Here is a 14,469-nt window from a genome sequence, read left to right as displayed (position 1 = left end):
CATGTGTTTACTTGGTCTTAAAAAGTCTGAAATTTACCTTCATATAACCAACAGAAACCCTGTTTTTATCAAATGTTGAATGTTTAATATTTTAATACAGATGATAACATTTTTTGTGGAAACTTTTTTTTCAGAATATGAAAAGTTCAATAGAATAGCATTTGTTTAAAATAGAAATGTTTTGTAACATTATAAGAGTATTTACTGTTCAATTTAATATGTCCTTGCTAAATGAAAGTATTCATTTCTTTTCACTGTAGCCTATTTCAACAGTTCATTCACTGAACCCACAACTTTGGTGTAGCAATACCAGCCACTGTCTATCTATTACTCTATTATCCTGCTCATTTTATTTTATTTGCTGGCATGAACTATGTTCCTGTAGCTCAAAGAGTATCATGTCTCTATAGCAATGCCAAGGTCATAGGTTCCGTTCCCAGGGCATATTAGTAAAATATTCATCTGAATGCAATGCAAGTGGCTGTGAAATGCACGTTTACACCAATCCACATAACAAGAGTAACCATCACAAGTTACATTTATTGAGGAACAAGTAAAAAGTACAATATGTAAAAAAATACAAAACCTGCCTCATATATCTCTAGTATTGTGAATACAAAGTGCATAGCTACCATACATGCCTGTAGCACTACAACTAAAGGGCTAGTCTAAGGAAAAGTATGTAGGCATTAGAAACCCTCAAACAAAAGTATAAAAATAATCAAATAGTTGTACTTAGCATACACCGAAAAAGTCTGTTTTTACAGCCGTCTAGTCCTGAAGTTCTCCATAACGTTTAGTGAGTCTCGGCCAACAATCTGTGATGTGTAAAAGCATTTCAGTCCATATTGCAGTGTTGTTAGGACAGGTCAGTCCTATGACAAAATTGGATGAGACTTAAAAAGAAAAGACCACAAGACAAATAAATATGAAATAAATAAGACAAAAGAGTATTCATAATAACCATTCTTCAGTCTTACACATCTTATATTTACAAATAACGCCGTCATAGAAATGACATGATAGGATGCTTCCCCTGAACAGATGTTACCATGAATACAGTCATTGTTCTGTGATATGGCATATTCACACTAAAGCCACAAGCTGCCACCATCAAAATACCCATTTCAAAACAGAGCACATATTAAATAAAATGCCCAGAAAGAGAATTAAAATTCATGTGCAATGGAGTGTTTTGTCTAGCGCCACCCCTGGAATTAAACAGAAGTATGTGTGCGTCAATGTAATTTGTACAAACCAAGACAGCCAAGGCTATCGTAAATAATAAAATTATAAAGAAACAGGCAGAACCGACCTATTGGAACAAAAGGGAAACATTGGGATATATAGTATGAATACTCCTTATATATTATTACATAAGGTATTATTACATAAGCTTATTACAGACGCTAATTTATAATGAAAATGTACAAACTGACATTGGTTTAGCCTTTCAGTATTTTCCGTGGAGAAAAAGCCAAAAGAAAAAAACAAACCAAAAACGACCAAAACGATCAGACCATGTGCACAATTCTTTCATGACAGTAAAAAAAAGTAGTATCTGTCATTGCAAAAACACTGTATTTACAAAAGGCAGAAAGCAAGAGAGGAAGGGAGTATATGAACATGAATATAAGATTGCTGAATAAATAGCAAAACTCTTGGGCTTTTTGGCTTTGAATGAGACAATATTACAAATTTCCAATTCTGAAAAAGGCAATGAAATCCCTGTAATAATTAAACAATGACATCTTAAGGTGTCATATTGTAGTCAAAGTCTAATTTCATACTTGTTCTTTTCTTGTATTTATCTATAAAAATATATTGGGACTGTCTCAAAATGTGCCCAAATTATTCTTAAATTATGCTGCAACATGGTTGCAAAACAAAATAAAAAGAAATACAAATCTTCTTAAAAGGCCATGCAAAATTCATGCAGATTTTCATCTAGACAACAGTTTCCTTAGCGTTCATGCTTTTTTCCAAAAACCTCAAGTCAAATCTACATTTTTGGATATTTACATTAGTACACTGAATACAAGAGTGTTGATAGCCAGGCATTATTTTTGGTTGGCCATGCCCCATCTGCCTCAGCACCAGAGAAATGCTGTCTGGGGAAATATTCACGGTAAAACACTATGAGTCGAGTTGAGTTTGTTGCCTAATAGAGGCTGAATACAGACAACCTGCACTTAAATCAGGGTTTAAAAGTGACAGTTCACCCTAAAATTAAAAATGTGTCATCTTTTACTCACCTTCACATCATCATCATCCTTTACTTTTCTTACATTAAACACAAAAAAAGCGCATTTTTCAAGAACATCCTGCATTTTTTCTGTATAGTAAAATTAAAGGGAAGTGATGCAGTCATGTTCCAAAAAGAAAAAATTCTCTATAAAAAAAATGTCTTAAAAGTAGTCCATATGACATAAACTTAATCGCTATCATATGGCTATAAAAGACTTGGAACATAGCACACAGCTCAATTATTAGATATTTTAGGGTGCTTTTTTCCCCCATTTTGGCGCTTAACAGCCCTAGTCCCCATTCACTTCCATTGATACTGAATAAAGCTGCTAGATGGTCTTCAAAAACTCACTTTTTGTGTTCCACAAAAAAAAAGAAATTGAAAGAAGTTCGGAACAATATGAGGGCGAATGACGACACATTTTTCAAAAGAAAAAAATCATTTTTTTAGGTGACCTGTCCCTTTAAATACAAACTAAGAGGGAAAAAAATCAGAGCAGACCTTAAGAATAAAGACAAAGACAGAAAAAAATAAATAAAAAGGCAAAGTTATTCCCTAAATAATTGCTATATCCCAGCAAAAAGGTGGAACTTTATCTTCACTTAGTTAGAATTTAGCAGATGCTGCTTGCTGTATACTATATACCGTAAACTAAGCGCAGAAAGACAGTCACCCCAGAGGCACAAAAGCGACAGCGTAGGATTGAGGTCACGGTCCAAGTCTATTCCTTACATGCATGATGTATGCATGATGTATGTAGATCCAGCATTCTGTGTTTGAGCGGGATAGCAAAAAAGGAAACTAATTTTCTCCGGTCTACAAAAAAAAGCGCAGTACCAGGCTCTGGAAAACAAGGACGCCAGTTCAGTTAGATAAATAAAAGTTGATTTGATTGCAAAGGAAATGAAAGAGACATTCTAAACAAGGAAGAAACAGGAAAAGACGAACAAGGATCCAGCTGCTCTTGAATCGAAGGCAATCTGAGAGAACGTCTTTGAGAGTGTCTGAGGGGCTTCGACTCTCGAAGGCTTCCTAAGAATGCCAAGTCAGTACCCTGGGAATGTGGCATCACCATTCCTCTTCCACTTCCTGCTCCATTTTTATTTGGGGAGAGGAGTGCGGTTGAAGTATTTCTTGACTGCTCTGCACCTCCTCCTTCTCAAGGTCGCCATCTTCCTCTTCTTCCTCCTCTTCTTCTTCTTCCTCCTGCTCTTGCTCCTGTTTTTTCTGACAGCAGGGCTTGTAGAGATGAGGGTCGATCAAAACCTCCCCAAAGCGACCTTTGTAGATGATGCCACAGCATACCCGCTGCCTAAAGAAGATTTGAACATGAACTCGTTTCATTTAAAAAGTGTTCATTATCATGTAAAATATAAGGTCAAACTCATAAATAAGGCTGATTCTGCAAAAATAAATACCTTTTCCAGTATGTCAGGTCCAAGAAGGAAAAGACTGGAGAGCGGGCGGAGCCAGGAGTCAACTCAGAGTCAGAGCCGTCATCCGATTGGTTACTGTAGCTGGGCGACTGGGCGGGGCTGGCACTGGAGGTGGTGCTGTGAGCATCTGAATCTGTTAATGAAGACATTTTGGCAAATTATGTGAATGATTATTTAATAAAGAATGTGCTAAAAAGCATTTCACGTTGTTTTGTAATTGAAATATGTAATTGTGTGCTCACTGTGTCTCTTCAGTTCTTTCTGAACTCTGCTGATCTGGTTCGGTCTGATCCGTCTGGACAGAGATTTGACTTTCTTTGACTTCACTGTAGTTTTCAGACTGGGTCCCCCTCGGGCATCAACCACCTGATAACAATTCATAATAACAATCCTCAGACTATATATACACACACACGCACACAGTATATATAAAATTTTACATGTCTTTATTACATTAGAATAGGTCAGGTTTAAAATTATTTATTTATTGTCATAATGCAATGCCTAAAACACAAATTAATATAAACGTATTTGTTTTGTTTATAACCAATATATTACATTGGTCAGATTTATAATTATTTGTCATATCTAAGTTTGCATCACTGAGTCTGTTATTTTTCTTTATTACTATGAAGCTGCTTTGAAAATGTATTTTATATAAAGTGCTGTATAAATAAAGTTTACTTTATTATTATATTATAGGTCAGATTTATAATTATTTTACATAGTCATTAAAATTATATTTAGTTATATATAGTTATAAACAAACCAATAAAGAATTCTATCAATATATATATATATATATATATATATATATATATATAATTATTATTTAGATCAACTACAATAGGTAGTAATACAGCGGGCCCAAACATGATTACATTCTTTTTCATATCATATGAACTGCATTAGCTTTCATTTGTCATCATTAGAATCTTACTAAATTGAAAGTAGTGACTCCTACCATGTAATACCATGTAGCTCATTATTATTAATACTACAGCATCTGTTAAAATAAACATTTGTGCGTATATGAAATTGTTGAAATGTGTGTTATTCTGAGGATGTGGGCTTCCCCAGCTGATTCTCAGTTCCTCCAAAGGTTTCCCCCTCATCTACTTTAACATCTTAGGGAGTTGCCACCGCAGCTGTAGTTCACTTATTCCCTAAGGGTGTTTCTGTGTAAGGCCGCTCTGGAACAATGTGTATTGAAATTTGAAATGAAAAGACTTTAGTGTGATAAATAAGAGGCTGTGTGAGTATGCGTGTGTGCAGCCTGGTTGGAGCTTGGAGAATTTGACAGGACTTACATGATTCCAGTTCTTCTTGGAACCGACAGGAAGCTTCTTCCAGCGTTTCACCAGCAGAACACAAGCATTGCAGATTTCACCAGAGCGAGTCTCGCCTAAACTGCAGAAGTATCCCATTGTAATAAGATAATTCATATGGAAATCAATGATGTTCTCACATTACAAACAAACAACATGATTTCCTCCACATTACTCTAAAAGAAAAGGTCTGAACGCTTGACTAGAGATACATTATACAAATCCTGTACTCACTGTAATTAAACCAGGCAGATGTTTTATCATGTTATTACAGAGGAACCACAAGCACATAATAGATACCCAACTCACCCAAAACAGCTCTGAAAGTCTCTCTCATAGCGTTTGCTGTCAGTGAAACGAGAGCTGGAGGATTTTGCCCTGCAGATGCAGCATCCATCAAGGCTGCGGTACATCTTCGGCTTATGAAAGCCAAACATCTGTAACACATGGATAAGACCGAAGTAAAACAACTTTCTATTTGGTACTTCTGCTGATGCATTGATTTTACACAAGCTTTTACAAACAACTAAAGTTACTGTTACACAATCGTTCTTTTTATTATCAAAGTTGAATAATTTTGTGGAAACTGATTCTTTTTCAGAATTCTTTTGTAAATTTATAAAAGTTACTTTTGATCAATTTAATGTGTCCTTGCTGAATAAATGCATTACTTTTTTGTCTTACCCCAGAATTTTGAATGGTAGTGTATCACGGTTTCCACCAAATTATTAAGCTGTTTTCAATAATGATAATACGAAATGTTTCTTGAGCAGCAAATCAGAATGATTTCTGAAGGGTGACACTGAAACAATGGCTACTGAAAAGTCAGCTTTGCCATCAAAGGAATAAATTAAATTTTAAATGATATTAAAATTAAAAACAGTTATTTTTAAATTGTAATAATATTTAAAAAATATTCATGTTTTTTCTGTATTTGTATAAAATAAATGCAGTCTTTGTAAGCATAAGAGACTTCTTTCAAAAACATTTAAAAAAAAATAATTATTCAAAACTTTTGACCAGGAGTATATGCATGTGTATGTATATATATATATATATATATATATATATATATATATATATATATATATATATATATATATAGTAATAATAAAACATTCACTAATAATTGGTCAAGTCATATAATTGGCCATGAGGAAATAATGGTGAAATTCACCCAAATGAATATGGAAATGACTTTTTTTTCTGCTATTTTAATTTTATCATAGTATTTTCATAATTGCTCTACATACATCGTATATATTTGTGACCCAGGACCACAAAACCAGTCATAAGGGTCAATTTTTTTAAATTGAGATTTATACATCATATCAAACATACCCGTGCTACTTATGGTTTTGTGGTCCAGGGTCATATTTGTGTACACACATAAATAGTACATTTACGGTGTTAATAAATGTATTACTTAATAAATTACAGAAAACCAGTCATAAGTCGCTGGGGTATATTTGTAGCAATAGCCAACAATACACTGTATTGTCAAAATTATCGATTTTTCTTTTATGCCAAAAATCATTAGGGTACTAAGTAAAGATCATGTTCAATGAAGATATTTTGTAAATTTCCTACCGTAAATATATCAAAACTTCATTTCTGATTAGTAATATGCATTGCGAAGGACTTTGGACAACTGTTTTCTCAATATTTTAATTTTTATGCACCCTTAGATTACAGATTTTCAAATAGTTGCATCTCAGCCAAATATTGTCCTATCCTAACAAACCATACATCAATGGAAAGCATATTTATTCAGCTTTTTTGATGTATGAATCTCAAAAAATTAGATTCAAATGAGATTTCAAAAGATTGACCCTTATGACTGATTTTGTGGTCGAGGGGCACATATAACTAATAGATTATATGAGAGAGAGAGATGAAATATGGGTTATCAGTCATCATCGCGTCAGTGGGATAAGAGCTTAATGCACTGAGCGCCCGTTCTTATATAACCTCGGTGCTGATAGAGCCGGACACCGGTGGCCTCGCGCATCGACACTGATCGGTGCCCTGTCGAGTGGCGAGGCATCAAATTCATACAGTATAACTGGGTCATCTGTCCGATGTCTATCTGAACCTTTGCATTTTCATTTTTAATTAAGTACATGCATATTAATATTTAATCATATTTCTACAACTGTCCACTGTATAGTGCCAGCGCGTGAGTTGAACTGGCGCTTGACGCAATTCAAACATGGCAACGCGTTTGAGACTAGAGAAGACGAGAGGAGAGGAGGGGCAGAAAATGAGGGCTAGAAAGTAAAGCGATGCCGTTACGGAAACCGCGACCATAAGTGCCATTAACACGTCTAAATGTGTCATCTAAAGTTATCCAGATAACATAATACGCACACTATCAATGTTTCGCGGTGTTTAAATGTACACTCGTCCGCGCACTGCAGAGAAATGGTGCGTGTGTCCCGCCGTATTCACCGCCCACTACTAGCTCGCGCGGAAGCATGGCGCGCCACACGGCATCTTTAAACAGACACATTCAGCATATTTCCCCCGCAGTTTCACTGAAAACGACTTCTGCTCGGTGCGAGCAACTAAATAACGCGTTTTCTTTGACGCCAGTGCTGCTCATCGAAGAAAGACGGGTGAATTTAATCGAACCGTTCTTCTGCTGCTCTTTGTTTTCCGCGCGACTCTGCGTCAGTGGCTCGTGCGACTCCATGCTTTGCGCTCGAGACTGTAAACACATGCTGCCCATGCAACAACTTCGCTCAAGAGCACCGAGCCTAACAAAACACGTATTTGCATGTTTATTTTCTTAACGGGACAAATATAAGACACTTTTAAACAGTCCAACAGGATAATAAAATTAAATATCGATTTTATTAGCTCCACGTTTAAATGCGTCAGTGACACCGCATCCGTCGCACGTGAAATGAATCTTTAACAGTAGCACAGCTTTAATCGTTACATAAACGTTGAACTTCTTGAGTTAGTGAAGCAGAAGTTTGGAAACGTTCATGAGCTCGTGAAAATGCGGGTTTGTTGTGATGCACACCCACCAACAGCAGAGTAGAGACCACACGCAGTTCAGTATCGCAAGTTCAAAACGACTAGAGACAGCAAAACTGGTTTTCAGTGCATGCGTATAACACCAACTACACAAATATATGAGAATGCATGTTCACTCTTGTAGTTTTTGCAATTAGTTCCCGTTTTTTAACCAGTACGCAGTATGCAAATGTTTTAATTTAAAATGCAATATTGACCATTTCTCTCAAACACTTATTTTTGTTCTTAGAAGTGTAATAGAAATGGATTTCTGCTTCAAATGAATCGATTCTGTTATCAAACACTTAACAGTGATCCTCAGCAAAGGATGCGCGCGCCCTAAAATGTGATGCTCTGTATGAGCAGCAGCCTCCTCAAGTGTAAACACTGAACTTATCGCACGCTTTTATACTCGAGAAAAAATGTGAAACAATTTCAGCAAGCCTCAAAAGTGATCTTACCGCTACATTTCTAATGAACGCGACAGCTTTCAGCCGGGCATCGCACTGTCACACAACTTCTTAAGGCAAATATAACCTCTTCAGCGTGCACATGAACTGTTAAGTTACTTTTAAGAAAAAACCGTTTTTCTTACCTCGATTTGAAGCCGTTAAAGTCAAACCACACAGCGAAATCCAAGAGTTACAGGCGTTACTCATTTAACAATGCGCCACTCGTTACTGTCTCACTTTCTGTCTGAGTATAGTAAAATGTTTACGCATGCGCAGAACCCCATCCACCATTTTCTGAATTTCTTCAATCAACCTCATTTGCATACGCGGCTGACGTTTGACTGCGTCTGCATTCTATTGCCCATATAAGGAAGAGAAAATTACGCGGGAAACGTGGGTGGGTCCGGTTGCTAGGGCAGCAGCCAGTGCGCTGCGATCCCGGTGGGCGGAGTTAGGCTCTACTGTACGAGGCCAGCAGATGTCTGAACAAACGCAGCACATCCTTCTCGCTCCGCGGCCGTCAGCCATGAGCACATGTCGCCAGCTCGGTCCTCGGTACTTCATCACGAAAATAGTTCGAGAGAGCTGTTTTTGGCGGCTCTGCAGAATAAATGAAACGGGCTGAAAGAACTAAACGACATTAGACCTTATAAATGTAACATTTTGAACCAAAATGTAGGTTTCGAGACAAAAACGTTTATTTCCTTCAATCATATTTATAGGGAAAACTGGGAAGTGTTTTTCCTCAAACTGTTGTAATATTCCTATATTTGTTTGCTACAGAATAGTTTAGAAAATGATGCTGCATGTGTACTTAAACTGGTTAAATTATTGTCAAATGAGCTATTAGTGCTTTTGTTTCACCACTATATTGGATCATGGCATGGGATATATAGAACTTTTTAAAAGTTTATTGTGGTTATCAAATCTTCACATTTAATCAAATCTTTTGTCTGAAATCACTACCCTTGATTTCATTTTGTAGGTACTATTTGTTATATTACATATTTTAAAAATGGTAAAGATAGTAACACTACAGTGAATTAAATGCACAGTAAACTGTCATTTGCCATCACAAATCAAATTATGACATGTAACTTTACTTTACCTTTTTGTCCTGTAAATGCTTTATATTTTTACACAGGATTACAGCTTCTACTGTCATCTTAGGAGCTTGGTGCTTATAGCTACTCCTCAAGCAAAAAAGGTACAAAATCTCAAAAGGTAATAATACAGTATGTGCCATTTAGGTACTAAGACTGTAGGTAATATGCAGTCGGATTTTAAGGTACTGATATGCATATTTATAGGTAAACGAGGTACAAAAATGTACTTTTTAAAAAAGGTACTGCCCCAGTGACAGATTTTGTACCTTTTTTTATGAAAGAATGAACAAGCTCATTTGTAACTGGTGAAACAGTCACGTTACAACACTCCCCAGTCTCCCCTAACATGAAATCTCAGGTTTCTACTATAAAGACGGTCCAGAACATTTGTTTCAGAGATGCCATCAGCATGTCACCAACTAAAAATAATGTTCCATGAAGAATGACTCTTCATAGAGGAATGTTCTGTAGGACCTGGAACATCATGCATGCCTACTGTGTGTTGAAATAATGTCCCGTCTGCACACACCGTTCACAAGATGACAAGAAGTTCAAAGAGGACACATATGGATGAACAGAGCAATTTTAATGAGTTGCTTCACAAATATAAACATGGAGGAACCCACTTTTTAGACAGGGGGCTTTTTATAATAAGATCGATGTTTAGAAGTTTTCATACAGGGGAAAAAACAGACGGAATGAGGCAAGATCTAGAAGAGGAACAAATTCATTTACAGCAACCGTACTTCTCCGAGATCTAAAACATGTGGCATGCATCAGGGACAGTTCCTGCGGCTTCCTCATCCCTCCAGCGAGAGGATTCTCTGGGATTTCAGCAACTTTTGGGGCCTAAAATAAAGTTGACTTTTACATAAGATGGACGTTCCATACTATACAAAGCCTGAAAGTAGATTTACTAAAATAAATAAATGATACAGTGTCAGCTTACTGCATAAATCACCCAAAGATTGCATCAATCCAAAATCAACCAGTGTCACAAAAGCATCATTCGAAAATCCGAGTCATTATAAAAAAAGAAAGAAAGAAAATACACAGGTTGACGTGCTACACAGCTCTTGGATTAAATGCTGAGAGTCTTAAAAACCAAAACTTAAGTAACATTAAGAGATTCTAAGCTGTTATTCATCCTATAACATTTGTAATTTATATGTAATTACTACTTGATTTCTCTCAGCAGGGATTCCGGATTAAAACTGAACAAACATAAAGGGTGATTGAAGGACAATATTAATTTCTAAGCAATGTGCAAGTCCTGCAGTAATCAAACATGGATTTACAAAGTAAACCTTCAATTAGTGGTAAATACTAGGGTTTACACTTTGTATTTAAAGCACCCCCACAACTGTAATAATATTTGAGAGATTTTAACTGTTACTATAAGTATAATAGCAAAAAAAAACATCTGAAACAGGCTTGTTATTGCTTTACAATGATTTCCAGTGTTTCTTAAAAATAAAGAATTCAAACATGACACTGAAGTATCTAAGAATAAAGTTAATACTCATTGGCAAAATAAACATCTTCCCAAATGTTAAGCCACACACGCACATTACTATCACACATATAAACATATCTCGTAACATACAACGATTCACATCTTGTTGGAATGTCCTTTTTCTCTAAAAATTCATTTGACAGGTTTTTAACCAGGAGAATGTTTCAAATTGACATCTTTAATTTTAGACTATCCAATATCAAAAATCTTCCTTCCAAACTAACAGCCAATCAGAACACCGATAGCATCGGTTTAAACACCCAGACATAAAATTCAAGTCATTATAAACACTTCATGTCTGAATTCCTCAAGTATAATAATTTTGCCAGTCAAATAATGGTCATTGAATGTGTTGGACATGTAATCTGTCAGTACTAAGGCTTCTCTGTATCTTGACATACTTTGCAAAAAACAGTGCTTTCTAAAGACGGCACATGATATGAAGCAGAAACGCTAGCGGATTCGACTCGCAGACAGACGTGCGCGGAAATGACCACAGGTTTGAAAGCAAAATCCACAGGATAAAAGTTTGTCTTCTCAAAAAACCCATCAACGCTTTCAATTAGAAAGAGCACAAATCCAAATACTGCTACAAAACACACTTCTGAGTTCATTTCTTTGGGGGAGCAGTCGTGTTGATAGGTCTTCGGTCCTTCCCTGGTCAGCGAATGCACAAGGCCCTGAGGGTGGCAGCAGAGAGGGGGCGCAGTCTGAATTTGACCTCAGCATGTGGAGTTACAGCTCAACGCTTTTAGTTAGAGAGCTCTCCAGTGTGATGGGGAAGTCATGGAGCGTTTCCAGAACTGGGACGAGAGAGCTGATGGTGAGTTTGTCCCGCAGTAACGCGTTCTCCTCATACATGCGTGTGATGACAGGGCATTCGGCCAGTAGAGGGAGCCACTGTGGCAACAGTCGGTCTCTGTGAGAGTGGGATACACATGCAGACAACTGTAAATACATTTTGTTTATTAAAAAAAATAAATATCTATTAGTTTGCTTTAAGGAGCATGTATGTGTTTTTACCTCGCCCCGAGACAAACTAGCAGCTGGAACTTGCCATCCTTGCCAATGTTGCGTGGCATATTGTTAATGGCATTGACATATCGACAGAAAGATTCACAATTCAGACCTAGAGGCTCTGGTGTTTCTTGCAGGTCTCCAATCTGATCTGAATTCTCCATAAATGCTACTGTTCTCTCTGTACAACACACAGAAATAGGAACTCCATTATATATTATATATTATATTAGCAACATATTTTATATATTTTAAGCAGCATAACAATATAATAGAAATAATTGTTTTGTATCACATACAGAACGATACTAAATGCTTAAAATCTCTCCATTTTTAAAGTACTGTTGGAGGACAAAAGCGTTAATTAAGGCCTTAAAATTATGAAGTTATTTAAAGTTATTTTAAACCCTTCAATACATAAATGTATATAAATATAAATTGCTTAAAAATCATAGTAAAGACTTGTATTGTTAGGAAAGATTTCGGTTTTAAATAAATGCTGCTCTTTTTAACTTTTTATTCATCAAAGAATCCAAAAAAAAAAAAGTATAGGTTACAAAAAATTAAGCAGCACAACTGTTTTCCAAAATATTAGGATCATGTGACACTAAGGAATGTAAGGGAAAGGGAAGTGGTGTGTGGTCAAGTATGGTGACCCATACTCAGAATTTGTGCTCTGCAACCCATCCAAGTGTACACACAGTAGTGAACATACACCCGGAGCAGTGGGCAGCCATTGCTGCGGCGCCCGGGGAGCAGTTGGGGGTTTGGTGCCTTGCTCGAGGGTCTCACCTCAGTCGTGGTATTGAGGGTGGAGAGAGTGTTGGTTATTCACTCCCCCACCTACAATCCCTGCCGGACCTGAGAGGTTACAAGTCCAACTCTCTATCCATTAGGCCACGACTGCCCCCATATAATGACTGATATAAATCTATATTTTAAAGTATATTCAAATAGAAAATTTATTTTAATTTGCAATATTTCACAATATTGCTGTTTTTTCCAGCATTTTTGATCAAATAAATGCAGCCTTGACGGGCATAAGAAACTCATCAAAAAAAAAAAAAATCTTACTGATCCCAAAGCTAAGCTTACCATAGAGGTCCCACACAAAAACATTTTTCTGAAAGATTCGAGCGGAGCGAAATCCATGATGGAAGAACTGCTCCAGTGCCCACACAAGACCACCTTCTCCACACAGCAGGACCGTAAGACTGCCCCTCTGAAAGCACAGACAAACCTTTAGATTAAAAAAAGGTTACAAGGACAACAAAAATGATCATAATCATGCGTGGGCATGATTTACCTCTTTTTCTGGTTTGTGGAAATGCTTTATAATATTGTTGACTGATTCACCAATGGATTCCTGTATCTGTACAGTTGATGGTTCTGTAGAGAGAAGAAATGCATTTAAACAAATATTAAAAAGATTTTACACCTAAAGAAATTAATATTAATTAACATCAATTATAATTTAAAAATAGTTTTGAATGTACATTCACAATAGATAAAGACAGTCATATCCAGTAGCCTAATACAAGCTGATTTATATACAAGGAGAGTACTCTGTACTTCATTTCCGTAAATCCCATCATCAGACACTTGTTAAAAAAAAAAAAAAAAAAAAAAACTTAATTGTGGCCGACTACTAATAGAGCATTTCTACAATGTCACTGATAAACAATGTTATTTATGCAATGCCACATTCTAACCACTAGCTGTCAGTGTAAGTCCAAGATGACCACCAGTGCAACAAATCAAATTACTGAGCACCTTTGAAATTTAAGCTGAACTTACTGTTTCCACGTCCTGTAAGTGATGTGATGCTGATTCGTCGGATCTGGGATGGTGATCGCTGAAGGGGCGGAGTCTTAGACCCTCTTCCTCCGTCATCATCGTTGCACGGAACTACAAATTCACCGATCAGAACTCGCTCAAGACTGCCATCATCCACACCCTTCCCCAGCCACCTGCCACACGGGAACCTGGAAAGGATAACGAGTAAATAAGAAAACCATAAAAGGAGCAGGATGAATGGCAAGAGGCTAAAGTAGGCCGTACTTGTACGTGTGGCCGGTGATCTCATTGCGGACCATGACACAATCCACCAGCCACTTGGCAAGCAGGCCAGAATTATCATGACCTAGCTGCACTGTTGTCAACTTCCCGAGGTTCTGGCGCTGTAAGACACACATACAGAACAGATAAAGGCAACCATGTCAGAGGCATTGAGAGGCTGTCTGAGAATAACTGAACAACCCATGTGAGGGTTGAGCAGAGGAAGGACACCAAGTGGTCGGTTTAGACCATAGTAAACCCATGGCTCTAAAAACATTTGAATT

At 36.8% G+C, this 14,469-nt stretch overlaps 2 protein-coding genes across 6 annotated transcripts in view; both read right to left on the bottom strand.

Moving 5' to 3' along the window:
- Positions 1-511: 511 nt before the first annotated feature.
- Positions 512-8,798, bottom strand: LOC306861263 (SIN3-HDAC complex-associated factor-like). 2 transcript variants are annotated; one of them, XM_079403445.1, is made up of 6 exons: positions 8,632-8,798; positions 5,322-5,449; positions 4,995-5,094; positions 3,927-4,050; positions 3,667-3,817; positions 512-3,560 (listed from the first exon to the last, which is right to left on the bottom strand). In XM_079403445.1, the coding sequence occupies exons 2-6, from the start codon at positions 5,447-5,449 to the stop codon at positions 3,317-3,319; spliced, it is 747 nt and encodes a 248-aa protein (XP_079259571.1). In that variant the 5' UTR covers positions 8,632-8,798; the 3' UTR covers positions 512-3,316. The 2 variants fall into 2 exon arrangements, with proteins under 2 accessions (XP_079259571.1, XP_079259572.1); XM_079403446.1 differs by lacking the exon at positions 8,632-8,798 and adding an exon at positions 7,647-7,764.
- A 1,363-nt stretch (positions 8,799-10,161) lies between these two features.
- Positions 10,162-14,469, bottom strand: part of LOC306861252 (DENN domain-containing protein 5B) — a 43,050-nt gene continuing 38,742 nt past the window's right edge. For 3 of the 4 annotated variants that reach the window (XM_079403430.1, XM_079403429.1, XM_079403431.1), the window contains 6 exons: positions 14,189-14,307; positions 13,925-14,112; positions 13,434-13,516; positions 13,223-13,349; positions 12,134-12,308; positions 10,163-12,029 (listed from right to left, as the gene is read on the bottom strand). In XM_079403430.1, coding sequence (XP_079259556.1) covers positions 11,846-12,029; positions 12,134-12,308; positions 13,223-13,349; positions 13,434-13,516; positions 13,925-14,112; positions 14,189-14,307 — 876 coding nt within the window. In that variant the 3' untranslated portion in view covers positions 10,163-11,845. Of the gene's footprint in view, positions 12,030-12,133; positions 12,309-13,222; positions 13,350-13,433; positions 13,517-13,924; positions 14,113-14,188; positions 14,308-14,469 lie in introns of all 4 variants that reach the window. The other variant, XM_079403428.1, reaches the window with a different exon arrangement.

The sequence above is a fragment of the Barbus barbus genome, assembly GCF_936440315.1.
Source record: "Barbus barbus genome assembly, chromosome: 42".
NCBI lineage: Eukaryota > Metazoa > Chordata > Actinopteri > Cypriniformes > Cyprinidae > Barbus > Barbus barbus.
This window is presented reverse-complemented; position numbering and strand designations above follow the sequence as displayed.